The 19,591-nt window shown below is 35.1% G+C and overlaps 2 protein-coding genes across 2 annotated transcripts; one reads left to right on the forward strand and one right to left on the reverse strand.

Moving 5' to 3' along the window:
- Positions 1–9,454: 9,454 nt before the first annotated feature.
- LOC127081590 (uncharacterized) lies at positions 9,455–9,880 on the forward strand. Its single transcript, XM_051021834.1, has one exon. It carries the CDS (start codon positions 9,455–9,457, stop codon positions 9,878–9,880), a length of 426 nt encoding a protein of 141 aa, XP_050877791.1.
- Positions 9,881–11,328: 1,448 nt separating this feature from the next.
- On the reverse strand, positions 11,329–12,045 carry LOC127085722 (dirigent protein 21). Its single transcript, XM_051026234.1, has one exon. It carries the CDS (start codon positions 12,004–12,006, stop codon positions 11,503–11,505), a length of 504 nt encoding a protein of 167 aa, XP_050882191.1. The 5' UTR covers positions 12,007–12,045; the 3' UTR covers positions 11,329–11,502.
- Between the last annotated feature and the right edge of the window lie 7,546 nt (positions 12,046–19,591).

The following is a 19,591-nucleotide window of genomic DNA, read 5'->3' on the forward strand; positions in this document are numbered from 1 at the left end:
TCTTTGCAGATGAGTTCCTTTCAGTCTCTGGAGGTTGCTCTGAACTCTGTTAGCTCTTCTCTCACTATCTTTTTCCCAGGGTTTTTTTGGGAGATGGAAGTCTAGAATTTATAACCTGATTTTTGTGACTTTGTGGGCTCAAAAGAGAGAGGTCCAAGTCCAAGATTTTTCTGTTATATTTTATTTATTTATTTGTTTGTTTTTTATTTTATTTTTTTTCAAAATGCGTGGGCTTCGCCTAGCGAGCATGACAGCTCATGAACAAACTTTTGCTCCTTCAAGATTAACGTTTTGACTGATGAATAGACCCCATTTGAACATGTTGGAAGTATCTCAAGCCGTTCCCTTGTGTTGACTGATCACCCAGATAGGACCCATAAAGTGTCTTGGATGATATTCAAGCTTCTTGGATCTAATTTTGATTGACATGATGAAATGCAATATGAAATGTTAAATGACCTAAAAATGAATGCATGAATGAAGGGGGCAAATTTTGAGGTATTACACTTATCAACACCCAAGTTCCATTGATATTGACAAGACTTGATTGGATCAACCAAGAATCAAGGGTTTATTGTGAGTCACGAGCATGGAGACAGGTTAAGAACCATCCCAAAGGAGTGTACTAAGGATAAAACCTGTAGATCATGTTCTAAAAAGTTCCCAGAGTCTTAATTCCATCTATCGGATATTATAGGTTAGGATGACTGACTCATCAACCCATAATATTCTCAAGAGAAACTCGTCTGAGTGTAGTATCGCGTAACAACTATTATCAAGTCTACACTTGAACAGTCTCCGCACTATGTCCTAAATAGGCCAAGAGGGGTTAAATGTTCTACGGCCCTCAGCTTCTCGGACCCCAAATCAGATAAAGTAATGCCTAACCACAAATAACTTTTGTGACATAAATAACTCGAAAAGGGTCTCCAATGAGTAGATGGGTCTCAAGCCAACTTGTTAAGGACTACTTCACACAAGTCGAACATGACTATACCATCCTCCTATCTTAATTGCACTCAAGTTCGGGTTAGAACTTATCTCACCACTCAGAAATCACCAAGCACAACAAGCAGATTATATCATACAAACAAATATACATACATCAAATATACAAATATATACACACAAAAAAGTAGGCTAAACCCACTGGAGACTAATCCCCAGCAGAGTCGCCACTTAATTTCTGTAACGGTAAATTCATGACCATTAAGCTATGGATAAACTTAACATCAATTGAACCAGAGTCGCCACTGTGCTTTTATTGTTTCCAAGGGAAAAGTACGAACAAAACCCAAAGATAAGAAGTTTTCAAATCAGAACTAATAAAATGCCAGAGATTACAAGTAAGGGGGTTGGTTACACAGAGGGAAGGTGTTAGCACCCAAAATATCCTAGGTACTCCTAAGAAGCCCTTTTTTGTGTGTACATATGTTTTGGTATAAAAGATATTTGCAATAAATAGAGTGTGGGGATGAGAAAAGAATTCATTAATTATATTTTTGTGTTTGACAAGACCTTCGGACTTGTGCCTACGTACCAACATAAAAATGAGGGATCAAAACCTCATAGTTCATGGTAACAATTTCAAAGTGAATGAGTTGCTTTTAACAAAAGTTTAAGTTTAACAAAGGCACAAAAGGCCTAAAAAGGTTTGAATGAGTGTTAGTTCTTTTTTTCTGTTGAAATTTTAAGTCAAGTATAGTTAAGTTCATTTACAAGTTTGATTAAGAAAAGAGTTTGAAAATCCAATGGCATAAGGCCAAAGTTTCTAATTTGCAACAAGGTCTAAGTTTAGAAATCACAAGCAAAGAATATTTTGAATGGGGGGAGAGATTTGAAATTAAAGAAGTGGGAGGAGATGAAGAGACTAATCCTAAGTAAAAAATTAAAAGTTAAAAGTTGAAAAGATCTGACCAATGGGATGCAATCCAATAGACAAGAATATCATATAGAAACCCAAATTTCCCTTGGACTTTAGAATCAGGAAATATCAATACACAAGTAGCAAGATGAAGAGCAAGGCATCAAATAAAGATAGCCACATCCAAGTTTAGCAACTCCATGATCTTCTTCATAATCTCTTATGTATCAGAGGACATACTCCTTGAATGGCTCAGAGATAGGCATTAGACACAGGTTCAAAGTAACAACTTCATCAAGATAATGTAGCAAATGAACTCAAAAAGGGGTCTCAATACTTGCATATGATGAAAGTTCACTTCACAAGCATGGATCCTTGGTTTCAGATAAGTTGGCATTGGCCAAGTCCTTTTGCATAGGGAATGTTACCTAATTCTAATTCCAATGTCTCAGATCAAATCCAACAGTCCACACAAATCTCTTTTAGAGTTTTTGTTGTTATTATGTACATTAAGGTCGAAAGACCACAAAACCAAACAAGATACACAAACAAGTATATACAATCACAATATAATCACAAAATAAAGCTCAAGTGAGCAAAGTGAAAATGACATTAAGATAAACAAGTTAAATGGTATGAATAATGGAAAATGAATAAAGACTTGAATTTAAAGTACATAAAAGTAAAGAGCTTGAAATTAAATGTTAGTTGAATGTTATTTGATTAGTAGTTAGTGTTGCTTTTGCTTTTGTTGTTTAAGTCATTCTTTAGAGAACACTCAACCCACTATTCACAAGCATGGATACTTGAGCTAAGACATCTTCCAAAGGAAGGAAAAAAGGCCAAGTTTCCACACAATACCATGAAAGGGGGGAGACATACAATCTCACTTACTAGAATGCTATACTTTTGGATCAAAATTTAACGCTTTGTTAAGCAATCGTAATTGGACTTATGTAGAAGTCACAACTATTTGAGACCGGACAATAGAAATTTTAGTGTTAATGCATGTTAGAGATATGGTATTATGAACCATACTCCTAAAACATACCACACTTAAAAGAAAATGGCAAAAGGGTGAACCTAATCTCATCCATACTTATGTTAATTTTGCAATCAACTAGCCTTAGGATATAAAGATATCATAGATCAAAGAACTGGATGGGGATAAAATGGGATTTAGATGAAGAGGGAAGGGAAATGAAATCAATACAAATTCGTCAAAGGAGGACTTTTATCAAATTAAAATCATTCATTCATTTTGGTAGATGAAATGTTCATTTCATCAATCCCCTAAATCCAATGATTATAACTTTACAAAGTCAAATCAACCTTGAACAAGACCCAACAACAATAGTCAAACTCAACAAGTCAACACAAATAGCTCAACATAATTTATTTGCAATTAAATAATTAAAAATCAATTAAAAATATGTTAAATTAAATTATGGTTGGTCAAAAATCCTGAAACCTCATCAAAACACCAAATAAATGGCCATGAGATTTATCATAGGTCAAACAAGGTCAAAGGACCTTGGAGAAAAAATTTCATCATTTTTTGGAAACTTAAAAGTATTTTTAAACAACTAAAAATATGCACATAAACAATTAAATTATGACAAATATTAATATTGATCCAAAAAATAATTTTAATTCAGAAAATGAAAGAGAAATTTATTTGAATTTTTTTGGTGAAAGTCCCATATTTTTTGGAACAATATTAAAATTAATATGAATTAATGAAAATAAAGCAATTAAACTAAAAATCAGAAAATGCAAAAAACGTGGACCACTTGATACCCCTCATTAGTTGAGGTGGTAGATCAAGTGGCTCCCAACGCGCGTTCGATGGTGGACTAGAGTCAATGCGCTGCACAAGTGGTAATTGAAACCAACGCTCAGGATTAGAACAAAATAGATGGATCCTATGGTCTGAGACATGTTAACGCACCGCCGGAGCTGGTGCTCCGGTCTTTTTCTCTGGTGGACCTCACCGGACTGGTCCACCCTCAACCATCACCAAAATGAAAAAGAAGGACATGAATTTAAAGTAAAAATGCTCAGGAGTTCGAATATGTCCTCAGTTTTACCTAACTCCAAGTATATTGAAAGATACAGGGAGTTGAATTTTGAGGATCATGATCTGAGTTGCTTCGAGTTGACCTCTAAGCAACTCAATCTTGTTGCCTATATTGGTAGGACTTCAGACAACCAAAAATCAACAAGAATTATTGAGAATTGAGTGAGAATCGAAGAGATGAAAAATTTAGAAATTCACCTTCACTGTAGGTTCATATGGACACGATCTTGCTTTGAGTCGTGCTTGGCCTTGCTCTGGATGCTTGATGGAGTGGAAATGGATCAAGAAAGAAGCAGGACTCTTGGAGATTTGAATCTCAAAACAGTAGCGATTCAAACTTGATTTTCAATGAAAATCCTCAAGGTTATCCTTTTAATGAGAGGGTTTAGGGATAGTGATTCAAAGCTGGCGCGCAAGGGTCCTCAATTCTGAGTGAAAGGGCTTCTATTTATAGTCAAGGCATAGTTATTTGCACACTTGTTTCAAACTTTCAAAAATAGCAAAATAGCTTTGCATGGATGCATGGGCATGTGATAGGCCCATGTAATGATGCATTCAGGTCCAAAATCATGTGCAAGCAATGTTGAAGTCATGTTAACAAGCCATGCATTTGTGTATGGAAAGTGGAAGTTCAAATATGCCAAATGGTAATCCAACTTTAAGCCATTCTCAAGTCACTCATACTTTGTCCAAATAGGATGAGTATGGACTTTTTGGAAAGTTTAGATCAAGAGGAACAACTTTCATGTTGAACACTTTTTCATTTGAAGCTTGGATAATGATAAATTTTAAGGTGGAAGTTTGGAAAATCAAACATATCAAAACAATTTCTAAGTACCAAGCCATATGTTCACTTCTTCCATCTTGAGTAACTTTTTCTATGGGCTTCAAATGAGAAACGTTCCTTCATCAAAGTTGTAGCTCTCTCAAAGTCCTTCATTTTGGTAACAAATTTTACCTCATTTGGATTTAGCATAAAGGAGTTATGCATTTTAGAAGTTGAGGAAAATCACTTGTTCAATGGTATTGGCCCAAATTGACCTATAATGTCTCCTCATATCACATGCATTTAAAAGTTGAATTTTCTCTTCCTCCAAACTTAAAAGTTGAAGTATACATCTTGAATTGTTTCATTCAACTTGAATAGCTTTCATCTCATAAAAATTGATCAAGTTATGGTCTTGGGAAGTTGACCTCCAAATTAGGGTTTAGACAAAATGACCTATAATCTTTCACCATAAAAAATGACTTTCCAAGAAAAAATAGACCTTGACCTCAACATGAAAGTTATTTTTAATGTCATTTAAAGTAACTTTACTCTTGGAATCATTTTCATATGACAAAAAGTGTAGGAGATAGGGTCTAGGAAACCTCAGTTTTGATCAGTTGAATTCCTCTGGTCAACCACTATGAATCAACTTGATAGCTTTCTATTCTCTTGACTTTTGGACTCATGGAGGATCATATATGCATAAGATGATTAAATATGAAGTATACCTTGAAATATTTGATCAATTTGTGAAGAATCTTGATGAAGAAGTTACACAAGATACCTAGATGAATTAGGGTTTCCAAGGCAAAGCAACTCCAAACTCTTGATGATTTCTTGATCAAAATAACATGTTAAGATCATGGGGATTCATATATGACACTTGGAGCCAAAGTAAACCAATTATTGATTGAGCTCCTTGCATTGAGGGTCTCAAACCCTAGATATGAGCTTGATAGAGCATAAGTGAGCATGTGCACTACCTACAAAAGAGTTAAACTATACAATATCATATTTTTGGTATTTGGGTTAGTAATATAAATATAAATGAAGTATGATACAGTCAAATGTGCTTGGTGATATCTCCCAATGCAAACCCAATGAATGAGGGGTAAAGAGGATGCCAAGGTGTGATCCCAATGCTAATGCATTGATGAGAATAACATGGGGGATCTTAGGGTAAAAATTGGGATCTTACACTATGTCTCTCATAAATCAAAGCCATTGAGAATATAATTTCTCATAGGACCCTACAATTTTTCTCCATCAAAAACCATATCAGTTTCATCAATAGGTGCAATGATGTGTATCAAAATGTCAGCATCGTCTTTCCCAACATTCAACATGTAACTTAAAGTTAAAACACTTAGAGAAACATCAATCTCATCATCACAAGTAACAACGTCTCTCTTTTGAAAAATTAAAGTGCCACATATTAAAGAGGGAATACCAATAGGTGGCTAGATGCCATGATACTCAACATGTTTAACATATTGACAAAGATAACATTCTCGACATTCCATGGCAACATACATTCCTAGTTGGTACAAATATCAATGATGCAGCAGTAGATTGCATACCGGATTCATCAATAACAGGAAAATTGAGAAGGCTAATGTCAAGGACATCTTTCCCAACAAACAACTTGTAAATGAAATTCACTAACCCATGAGCAATATTATCATTCTTAACCATAAATTCCTTCACCAACTTAGAATAACAAGCTCTAACATTCAACATTATTTTCAACAACTAAGCATCACTAGGAAGATACACAATTTCATTGTATTTTAGTGCTTCAACATAGAGTTTATAACAATCCATTCTCATATTGTAAACTAATTCCATTTGATTGTATTCTTGGGAAACTTCTTTCGTCAACATACAATTTAAATTTTTAACACGCTTTGTAACACGCTCATTGATCTTCTCATTGTTAAAGATGTCCTGCAATATATGAGTGACAAGTTCCTCAACATCATACTCTACATCTCCTATAGCTGAAGCAACTTTCCCTTTTTGGGCAAGCTTTTTCTTCCTAGTTGATTTCTCACTAACAACTATAAATTTCTTCTTTTTACCAGTATTCAACTTCTTCTTGGGTGTTTTATTTTCTTGGTAGAATTAGGTACCTTCTTGGAAGGAGTCCTCTTAGCCTTCAGCACAACCTTTTTATTTTCCACCTTTTCTTGGAATTCTTGTCAAACTTTTTACTAAGACCAACATCCTTAGTTACACCTTCATCGACATGGTCATACCCAACATGAACTTCATTATTCTCAGAGATAGAAACCTCATAAGCACTTACAAAATCAATAACAACATCATTAATGTTGTCACTCACACTATTCACCAAATCATTCATTTCAGGATTATCAGGGGAAACTTTCTCATCATCCTTCTGAGTTGGAGACTCAGTCTCTAACATGTCAGACATGTTGCATGACACATCCTGTTTGACATCATCATTACAATCTTCACTGACATCTTCAATCAAATCTTTAAAGACATTAATATTATAACCAATCTCTTTAGGTTCAAAGTGAGTGGCGACATTATCCATGGGTTTATCAGGACAAATTTCAGATGTGAGAACCTTAACATTCATAATAACATGAATCAAATTCTTAAAAAAAGAATTGTCACCATCATTAAAGGCATCTATTGCATTAATAACATCTTGATTATTGTAAACCGTAACAATAATATCCCATAAGATAAAAATTCCAAAGGTTTTACCTTGAGTAAACCTAGGCATGATAAGAGAAGAAACACCTCCGGACTTACCATTAGCCTTTCCTCTAATCGCTATGCCTTTCTTGTGAACTCCATGGGTTTTTCTATATACATCATATTTTTCAAGCCTTTTCTTTGATGTCTTATTTGGAATGTCATATTTATTCTTCTGTTTCCTTGTTCCTAACATGCTTTCAAATTGAGTCCAAAACTTTAGAGAGGAAATTGTAGATTCATAGATTAGTTTGAGGCCCAGAAGAGAAAACAAAAAAAATGGTCTTTTTAAAAATTTAAGCATAGTAACTTATTATCACAGTATAATGTCATGATATCCTATGTGACATCTTTCATCATTTGGTTACTCCACAACGGTTGAGGGAAACTACTTCCAGCATATATACTTTGGGAATCAAAGTTTCCATTCTTCCTTTGCTTCACTTGAAAATCAGGTAAGTATGTAAATTCACCTATCATGCCCATCTAAAATTCAACTTGCATTTGTTGAACAAAATGATCTAACATCTTACTTGACATTCTTCAAAATACAATGTCGTCAACATAAATCTCAACTATCATAAGAATTTCATTGTCTTTCACAATGGCATCCTCTGGAAGTTCAACAACCTCTTAAAATGTCAAAGCTTCCTTTGAGAGATCCCTTTCATGGTCTATCTTCCTATGATATGTATTCTTCCACTTCAGCATACTTTCCTCATAATGGAAAGACACATTATCTAAGAAAACAGTAGGAACATTTGTGGGAATCTTTTTTCCACCAATAATTTTCTTATTTTCTTGAGTGGGGATACCACAATGTCATACATGATTTCCTCCACATCATCTTCCACATATTCCACTTCAGTTTGAAAATCATTAACAAAGACTTTTATGAATCCCATCAAAGATTTTGTGTGCTTGTTAAACACCGTATACACCCTTATATTAAAGAAACACCCCAGAAATACGATTTCATCACTACATACCACATCTTCACACAATGTATCAACATCTTTCTCTGCATCTTGTACAGTAGCTTGAGAAGATATCCTACCAGTATCCTTTGAACTCAACATTTGTATTACACCTTTTCTTGTATTGGAAATAGAAATTATTTCCCGTAAGGCGTCAGATTCCCGCATAAGAATTTCAATGATATGCCTTATAACAGGTCCATACGTAGGTGGGACTTCAAGAACATCTTCACTAGTAGCCAAATCAGGCTAATCAGAATGTGGAGTATTATGAAGAAAAATGTCTAGGACGTGTTTCCCAACATATAATTTATAACTAAAATTCAACAATGGCTGGGTAAAGATGGGAGTAGAAGACTCATTAGCAATCCATTTAGTAGTGCAAAAAAATGGAAGTTGGTATTCTCAAATTCTCTACCATGTTGACTCCGAGTGCGAATGATGCCAACACATTCTTCTTTTTCATGTTGTAAGTGATGGGAAAAAGCTTCAAAAGTAGTGGAGTTATGAGGCTTATCACGAATAGACTCAATTCTGGAGTATTCAATAAAATAGACACAAACATATATATTTTCTCCAAGATTTTCATCTTACATGATTCTCAATACTTGTAGCACACGCGCCAAGATGCCATACAACATGTTCCATATATCTTGCCTAACAAGTTGCTTACAAAAAAATCTTTCTTTCAAGTAACTTCAACAGAAACTTGGACTGAGCATACCGGAGCTAACTCTTGTAATAACCTTTAGTATCAAACACAAAACCAAATGAGCCAAGATATGCTAAACAACTTTCGCAACATCTTCCTTTTCATTTTGCTTATAAAAATATGTCAATCCAAATGTAATAACACTACACCATTTCTATTAATTCATATGTACCCTTTTCAGGCATGGATTCTCCAGCATTTCCCACGCATATTCGGTTGGTCATATATTGATAACTACACTGAGGATATGCCATATGCTTGTGCATTCAGTCTGTTCAGAGGGAATCGAACGACAAATCCCTTTAGAGTGTATCTTGACTACATGGTAGTAGATGATATACACTTGCATTCGTACATAGATCACCGTGAGATGCGTTCGTTGAACAATATAACCTTCTACTTTGGATGGTTGGCTTGTGGGTCACGCTTGATGTATCCATATCTATCTGAGCATGTCATGCCCCAGTTCAGGTATATGCAGTTTGTTCCCAGAGATTCCTTTGATTCTGTTCCTCCTACCATGGCCCGCAGAGATGTAGATGTCATGTATGATGATTACCTTAATCATCTGGTACCGGATGACACACAAGGTACCCTAGCTCCTAGCGACTGGAGTTGTGCATATGAAGTCACCGCCTTGAATTTTAGGTTGTCACATCATTATTTGACACTGGATGTTCCAGGAGTTCCACCTAGGCCAGCTCATCCGAAGATACTAGAGGACGAGCAAGCTAGGGATGTATCATGAATCTTGCACATGCAGATATAAACATATGAGTCTTTCAGAGGGACATTATGGATGTCATCCTTAACGAGACACATGTGACACTACAATATATGAGGCAACATAGGAACAAGGGGTCCGACATACACAGTAGTATAGTATTTGTATTAGAAACACTATTATCGTTTGTAATTTATTTTGACTTTATTATGGATTTCAAATTTATTCATTTATATATGGCCCTTTCATCTTGTTTTATAAGTGTATGATTTAATTTATAAAATTATTATTATGATAGTATAGCTATAATACATGATATATTACATCGGTGTATCTCTAAAACAAATTCAATATTTACTGTATAAGAAGAGCATCTTTGTATTATGTTTAGAGTGTATATGGAGATGCATCTCCTGATCTATATATCTCAAAACAAATGTGTCTTAGTTAGGAATACATGGGAGTGCGCATAGGGTGAATACATAAGTGTATTTCCAAACTAAATTTTGGGGAAAAAATAGGGTGAGTCTTACTTAGAACATGTTACAGCGTGGAAAGGGTGCTCCCGAAAATGTACCTCCAAATTTAAGATACATTTTTTGGATTTTCATATGTGTTTCTCTACTACTTAGGGTGGGAGAACCAATCCCCAAATAAAGAGATGCACTTCATCATATAAAACCGATACAGAGGTATCACCCCACTACAAAAAAAAATTGACCCGATCCCCACTTCTTGGCCTCTTTCACCAGTTTCTTACATATCACCCAGGCTTAAAAATTAGACAAAAAAAAGACCATAAAAACACCCATACAACATAAGAAAAATTCAATCCATGACTAGAAAAATTAACTCAACAACTACTCTCCAAACAAACTCCATATAGTAAACAAAAGAAAATACTATATTAGTCAAAAATTGATTCCAGCATATCTCAAGTTCACTCTTCAAAGATACATGGATTAGTTGCCACATTCTCATGAAACCATTATCACAAAATCATCTATATATTATCCAATATTGTCCAATAATGACCTCTATTTTATTGAATGTTTTATATTTTTTTGATAAGCAAGAGAGATTAATTGATCATGAGTACAAGGTTACTCAACCCTTACAAACGAAAACAAGAAACAACTAAACAACGAAACTTAGCATTTCAATTAAGATAACTTAGTACTCAAGTGAAATTTTCATTCTTTCCAGTCCACAATTGACTGACCCTTCGAATTAACGGTTTGTAATCAATCACCTTTTAACTTTCAAGTTTAACAATACATATAAACAAATATAAATGATGATTTTAACTTTCATGTTTAATAATACATATAAACAAAAATAAATGATCCTATATAATCAATATTACACATAAATAACAGATAAACGGACAACAACAAATAAATAATTATTTTAACTTTCAAATTTAATAATACATATAAGCAAGAATAAATGATTATATATAATCAATATTACACGGAAATAACAGATAAACAGACAACAACTGCTATGCATTTAGGGACAAAATCAATCCCTTTAAAAGTTATATTCATTGTCGTATATGACAAAATCAATAACATATTTTATTTTGCCTTAAGAAAAAACTCCTTTATTAATTGAAATAGATATTAGAAACATGTTTAACCTTATTAATGATAAATCTTAACATTAAATTCCTCAATAGCATTTCCAGAAGCAGGATCAAACAAAGTAGTCTTTGCCAAAGCATACCCTCTTGCAAACCTAAAGACACCAGTACCACCAACAATAGGCATTTCTCTAACTTCATCCATAATAGCATTCCTTCCAAACATAGTAAGAGTGCTCCCTTTGTAGCTACCTTCTGTAAAAACAAAAATAACATCCATTTTCAAAGCTAAATCACCTTGTTTAGAAGCCAAAGCATAGGTTCCTTGAGCTCTTCCAATAAGTTTTGAACTTATATCTTCTTCTTCGGTCAAAGGGTTATCTATAATAAAAGTGGATCCAAAATCACCATGAGATGATTCATTAGGTGGACTGATAATTTTGAGTGTATTTGGGTTTTCACCATCTAGGGTGTCATGGAAATAGAAGTGTAGGTGGGTGAAATTATGTGGCTTCTCTATATTGGATTCTTCTAAGGACAATTCTAAGTTAGATAAAGAATCCATAGTGTTTTTTTTTCTTCAATTGTAGAGCTACTAAGGTGTGAATGTGTGTGGATGGCTTAAAATGAAGATACTAATTTATAGAAATTTTGGGTGTTAAATAAAAATTATTATTTAATTTGAAATGCTTTGTATTACTTACCAACATGATAATATTATATTTAATTTGACTACTCCCTAATAAGATCCTTTATAGAATTAATGCTTTTATGGAAAATTTTAATAAATTTATTGTCATTTTTTATAAATCAATAAAGAATAATTTTCTTATATTTTTAAAGCAATTTTTTTATGAAAATATAGTAAAATAGTAGGAGTTATTTTAATCAATTTGTTTTATGAATTAATACTCAGTAACATAATATACACTATTGAAAATTAAAATTCAAATAATTTAAAAAAATATAAATGTTAAAATCATGTTCAAAAAAAATTATCAAAATAATTTTTAAAATATTTATATCCAACAAAATCTTAGCTAAAGGATAAACTATATAAAATATATTTTTATATTTTTATTTTAACAAAAATATAGATTGTTTTTGAATAAGGTTGAAATTAACAGACCCTATACTTATTTTTTTCAAAACATATATATATATATATATATATATATATATATATATATATATATATATATATATATATATATATATATATATATATATATATATATATATATATATATATATATATATATCGTCATGATTATTTTTTAGATTAAAAAATAAATTTGAGTTAATTTACATCGCGAAGACTGTAATTAATATAACGACACCTGTAACGACTAAAATCGTGAAAATCTTTGACTGCGAATGTTTTTAAAACCCCGATAATAATAAACAATTAAAAATATTCTAAAAAATGATAAATATATTCATAAAATAACAACACTTACTTGTTTTGTATAAATAATATAATGAGTAGAATTAAAAATAAATGACGTGAGTATTATCCAAAAGACTAATGTAGAGAAAGTGGAATCTCATACAAATTACAATTGTTAATTTCTTTTGAGGTGTTTGGTGGGTTACAATATTTCTCAAAGAAACATGATGAAACACGACTTATTTATGAATCTTCTAGAAAATAATACAACAATTGAAATAGAGAAAATAATGAAGAACTTTTATTACGACGTTTATAAAATCAATAGAAGTATGATGCAACAAGGCAAGAAACTTGCACAGAGGGGACCAGTCGTGCAAATTTGAAAATCAAATATAAAGATGAAATTTTAATATGTTATTAAAAAACCAAAGTTAATAGGTGTGTAATCTACCACTGTCACATGGTATTAAAAAACAAAAGTTAAAACACTTTTAAGTTTATCCAATAAATTACAAATAAAATTGAAATTAGCAAATGCTTAAAATGAGTTTCATTTTAGTTAGGAATGGTCCGCTGGCCCAAAGGAATAATTATATTGTCAGAATGGCCAAATACGGATTTTTTTACCAAGATAACCCATTTTTTCGAAAAAATTCCCAAAATACCCCAGTTTTCATGCAAAATTCCCAATCTACCCCACTTTTAGGAGGAGGCGCCAATTGAATTGGCGACTCCTCTTAAAAATTGCAAGGAGGCGCCAATTGGATTGGCTAGGGCACCTGCCCTAGCCAATCCAATTGGCGCCTATGTGTAATTTTTAAGAGGAGGCGCCAATTCAATTGGCAACTCCCTTAAAAAAGCCTCAAATGGCAAAACCTCCAACATGAACATTGTATATCTTTTCAAGACAATTAATTTGGACATAAATTTTGCATCATTTGGAGTTTTTATGAGAAAGTTATGGGCAGTTGAAGTTGGACTTCTGAGTTTTTCAACTGTTATCTGACCTATAATCTATTGCATTATTGCATGTGTTTCTTTTTGAAATATGAAATTTTGTCCAACATAACAACTGAAGTAGACATCTTAAATTTTCCAATGCACTTGGTCCCACCTCGAAATAATTAAAAATGAGTGAGTTAGGTCCCTGCGAACTTGACCTAAAATTAGGGTTTCTGTCAAAATGACCTATAATGTTTTGAAATGAATGATGAGCTTCCAAGTTTCAAATGGATTTTTGATGAACATGAAAGTTGTTCATATGGCGACTATTGTTAAAACTTGAATGGAGGCGCCAATTAGATTGGCTAGGGCAGGTGCCCTAACCAATCCAATTGGCGCCTATGTGTAGGTTTTAAAAGGAGGCGCCAACTCAATTGGCGAGTCCCTCATAAAATGCCTTTTTTGTCTTATAAATAGATGCGTTGTGTGACCTATTATTTCACAACTCATATAATCATTTGGCTATCATGCTTGGTGTTCGTCGCCGATACGGTAAGGTGATTTATGCGAGAGACAAACCTCAATTGCTGATGCTGTTTTGGAACATCACCATGTTAGATCAACTGAAGAGGGAGCTGGTTCGATGGTTAGACGGGAAAATACCAGAAGGGGAAAAATCAGAATTATTGAGAGACTTGACAGTATCTTTGGTTGGGTGCGAATGAAGACTGATAAGGATGCTAGGGAAATGATGTTCGGTCGAGACGACATTAATTTGATTGTTGTAATCAGTTAGAATTATTTATGTTTTCAGATGTTTTGTACTGATGTTGGTTATGAAACTCGTTGTAACAAGAACTTAATGATATATAATGATTGATTGTTACAGAAATACAATGTTACAAAAAGCTTAAGATCTAGATAAAATGTTACAAAAAGCTTAAGATCTAGATAAAATGTTACAAAAAGCTTAAGATCTAGATGATGCTCCTTGATTGGGACAATTGTTTTTGTTGTGTCCTGGTTGACGATAGATACTACATAATCTTATCATTTTATCTGTGGAATCCATCTCTGTTCTGATACGTGTGCTGTTTGGCCTTCCTTTCTTCTTTCTACGCATCTCTTCATTGTGCCAAACAATATCTCCTTCATATGGAGGCCAGTAATCCTCCATTGGTAGTACTGAAAAGCTTTGACTATATACATTCATGATGGTACTGGCCTTGTACACATCAGATAAATGGGTGTAAGCGACATGCGTTCTGAGATGTCGAAGAAAGAAACCCCATCCACCAGCCGTTTCACCTTCAACAAGAGCAAAGGCAATGGGAAATACATTGTTGTTACCGTCTTGTGCAACTGCCATGAGCAAAGTACCCTTGTATTTTCCGTATAACCAGGTGCCATCAATTTGCAGGAGAGGTTTGCAGAAAGCGAAACCTTTGATGCACGGGTCAAATGCCCAAAAGAGACGGTGAAATATTCTATTACCTGTAGCACAGGTTCCGTCTGGCATCATTGCTGGCACTGTCTCCAGAATTGCCACAGTTCCTGGGACATAAGTTTTTAGTGCCCATAAAAACCGTGGTAATTCCTTGAATGAATCCTCCCAGTTGCCGAAAACCTGTTCAACAACCTTTGTCCTCGCAATCCATGCTTTCTTGTAAGATGGAGTATAATTATATGTTGTTCGGATATGGGATATAATTATACTCACCTTCACTGATGGGTCTTTATTTACCAATGGCAGAATGTCTTGACATATCAAAGCTGTGCTCAGTTTACGGTGATCTTGTTCAACGTTAGTTGCAACGCAACTGTGTGGTGGGTCTATTGAAGCGATCTCCCAAGAGTCATTTTTCTTCTTGTAAGATGCAGCCAAACGAAACTTACAAAGCATGTTACGACATTCGATAACATACCTTCTAGAATCAGTGCGTTTCACTGTAAAGTCAGCAAAGTTGTTCATGTGGAATTTTTTGAAACATGTCTCCCACCTTTAATTCGCCTACTGGTCTCGGATACGGATTATAGAAGACACTGTCGGATGTTTCATCGTCGTGAAGATCCATATTTGTCATATGTTGAGGAGGATTGTAGGCATGACTAGGAGGTATTGGTGGTGGTTGAGCCTCATCTCCACAAGTGAGTTGTTCAGCATGCAGGAGACGAGAATGCCACGTGTCAGACATGTAGAAGGTGGCGCCAATTGGTTTGGTGCCTACACTTAAGGCTTGTACATGGTCGCCAATTTGAATGGCGCCCCCATGGAGTCAGTCCTCGAAACCAAGCATTCAGAACTAGCCTTGCATGCATGTACCCTATGGTGTCGCCAATTTGAATGGCGCCCCCTCTTTAGGATTGTACATGGTCTCCAAATGAGGTGGAGACACCATGCAAACACAAATTTTTATGCTCTCATCCATTTGCCTATAAATACATCCACTCCTTCAACAATTCTTCCACACCAACATTCTCACTACTTCATCTACATTACTTCTTTTACAATTTTATCTTCAACAACATCTTCCAATTTCATCTACACCAACTCCCCAACAAAATGTCTTTACTCACAATGGGCGAAGCACACAGAGGAACAGTTGCAAACATCGCAACATACGTAAGTTTTTTCTTATACTAATTTTTTATGTTTCATCTCCACCAACCCCATTTTATTTTGAAATACCAACTTAGTCAAGTGTTATATTATTTATATTATAGGATGTATCAAGGTTTCGAACTCGAGTCCACGAATTTGTCCCAATGGACCCGATGATTCAACCTATGTTGAACTCGCCGATTTTGGTCAGATTAGCAAGATTATGTCTTGGTCTATAGATAACAAGTTCATTCTAGCCTTATGCGAAAGATGGAGGCCAGAGACACACACATTTTGGTTTCCAACCGGTGAGTGTACCGTGACGTTAGAAGACGTCTACATGCTTTTAGGACTACAAATTGAAGGCAAAGTTGTTAATGGTAAGACCAACTATGCAAATTCAATTTGCATGGAGCTTTTAAACACTGATTTGTTAGATGATAATGCTAGAGGTCAAGGTATACTACTCTCACGCCTAAAGTCATATTATAATAGTTTATATTTAGATGAGCATTCTACCGAAGATGCTCGAATAATCAAAACTAGGTGTTACATTATGTTGTTACTAGGATCCTTTTTATTTCCCGAAGGTAGTGGTTCTAGCATGCATATTATGTACTTACCTCTACTTAGACATGTAGATAGAATATGTAGTTACAGTTGGGGATCCGCATGTCTAGCCTATCTCTATAGTTCGTTGTGCAAAAACTCTCACAAAGACACATCTACATTTTCTGGATGTGCTATTTTGCTACAAGCATGGGGATGGTCAAGACTACCGTCTCTAGCATCGGTCAATAACAACCCCTTCACTTTTCCATATGCAAAAAAGTAAGTTGTTTAAATTGCTATATCTTTACTTACTTCCTTACAGTTTAGTACCCATAACTAATTTATTTTAACTTTTTGGTGTAGATGGTCGGCACGCGGTATGAATTACAGCAGATGTCCGAGACACTGTATTACTCAGTATCGCAACCTGTTGGATCACCTTCGACCGACAGACGTAAGCAAAATAACTTCATTAATTCGTCATATTATGTTGACTTTTTCTACATTCATTTAAATCCTATCGTCTTTAACATTTCAGTTCATTTGGCGTCCATACCTTAATATGGATCATGAGCATCAGGTCAACCCTGAAGACGCAGCCGTATGGACAGCATGCACACCGATAATACGGTTCACAACAGTGGAGATGCACAACACCGATCGTGTGAAGCTGTAGTTCGGTATGGTCCAGAATATCCCAGACCCCCCAGCTAGCCTAGGAGAATGGCATATGCGTAAAGTGAACGACCAATGGAACTTCAACCCTTGGCAAACCTTCACAAGATCAGAGTGTCGCAAGTGGAAGCACCGTCATGACCATGTCTTAACTGACGCAGTCATGCCAAATGAGGTAAAACCAAGTCGTACTTATATGGCTTGGTACAGATCGGTTGGATTTCAATTCATCGTCGATGATATGTACCTCTACGACCCACGCCAGACAAGTTACACACAAGAAGGATCAACATCTAACCCCCAACAACATTCTCAGCCCGGTTACTCACAACCACCTATCCGTCAAACTTTCCGTTCCACAAACACACAAACATACAACCAAAATATGCCATTCACCCAACCCCAATACCAAGAACATCCCCCATACCACCACCAACAAATGGACCATCAACCTCAGACCGAACATCGCTTCGCACCCACACCATCACCCTACCAAAGTCGCCTTAGCCAAAACACTAACCGCCCCTCCTCCCACCGTAGCCAAGAACCCCAAACATCACAATACCAAAACATCCCACAATCATATCTCTTCCAAACACCCCAACAACCTTTCCAACCGTTCCTAGACCCATCATTCACACCCATGTCTCCCTTCAACCGTCCCAGTCGCCCATCCATGAGTCAACCACACCCCAACTTCTCTGGCATGGGTCATGAGCTCAGCTACGCCGGTACACCATCATTGAATACTGAAGACTATGCTGAGTTGGCTGAATACCTCAACGGATCTTCTTTTGTAGGAGGTAATGACGCTCCTGGACCATCAGATGAACAAACACCGGTGCAGAATCAGCAACGTGGGTTAGGGACAAGGGTTAAGGTAGCTAGGGGATGTGGGATCGGAGGTCGGTTAGGTGATCCCGGTCATCACCATTAGGATTCTTTGTGTAAAATCCAAATTTTATTAATACCAATTCGTATTATATCAAATTTATCTTTGTGTAAACTCCAAACATTAGGTTTCTTTGTCTAAACTCCATTTTGGCAAAATTCACATACACATGTTTTGACTGAAACCCTAATTTTGGCAAAACTACCCAACTACCTAACTCACTCATTTTTTATGATTTTGAGGTGGGACAAAGTGCATTGGAAAGTTTGAGATGTCTACTTAAATTGTTATGTTGGACAAATTTTCATAATTCTAAAATAAACACATATGATAATACAAAACATTATAGGCCACATAACAATTAAAATGTCAAAGAGTCCAAGTTCAGGTGCCCATACCTTTCTCATAAAAAATGCAAATGATGCAAAACTTTTGTCCAACTTCATTATCTTGAAAAGATCTACAACTTTTATATTGAAGGTTTTGTCATTTGAGGCTTTTAGCATTCAAACAGAAGGGCTTGAAGTTGGTCCCTTTTGGCAAAATTCACATACACATGTTTTGACAGAAACCCTAATTTTAGGTCAAGTTCGCAAGGACCTAACTCACTCATTTTTAATTATTTCGAGGTGGGACCAAGTGCATTAGAAAATTTAAGATGTCTACTTCAGTTGTTATGTTGGACAAAATTTCATATTTCAAAAAGAAACACAAGCAATAATGCAATACATTATAGGTCAGATAACAGTTGAAAAACTCAGAAGTCCAACTTCAACTGCCCATAACTTTCTCATAAAAAATCCAAATGATGCAAAATTTATATCCAAATTTATTGTCTTGAAAAGATCTAAAACGTTCATGTTGGAGGTTGTTTCATTTGAGGCTTTTTTAAGGGAGTCGCCAATTGGATTGGCGCATCCTCTTAAAAATTACACATAGGCGCCAATTGGATTGGCTAGGGCAGCTGCCCTAGCCAATCCAATTGGCGCCTCCTTGCAATTTTTAAGAGGGCCGCCAATCCAATTGGCGCCTCCTCCTAAAAGTGGGGTAGATTGGGAATTTTGCTGAAAAGTGGGGTATTTTGGGAATTTTTT

Source organism: Lathyrus oleraceus, chromosome 5 (genome assembly GCF_024323335.1).
Source record: "Lathyrus oleraceus cultivar Zhongwan6 chromosome 5, CAAS_Psat_ZW6_1.0, whole genome shotgun sequence".
NCBI lineage: Eukaryota > Viridiplantae > Streptophyta > Magnoliopsida > Fabales > Fabaceae > Lathyrus > Lathyrus oleraceus.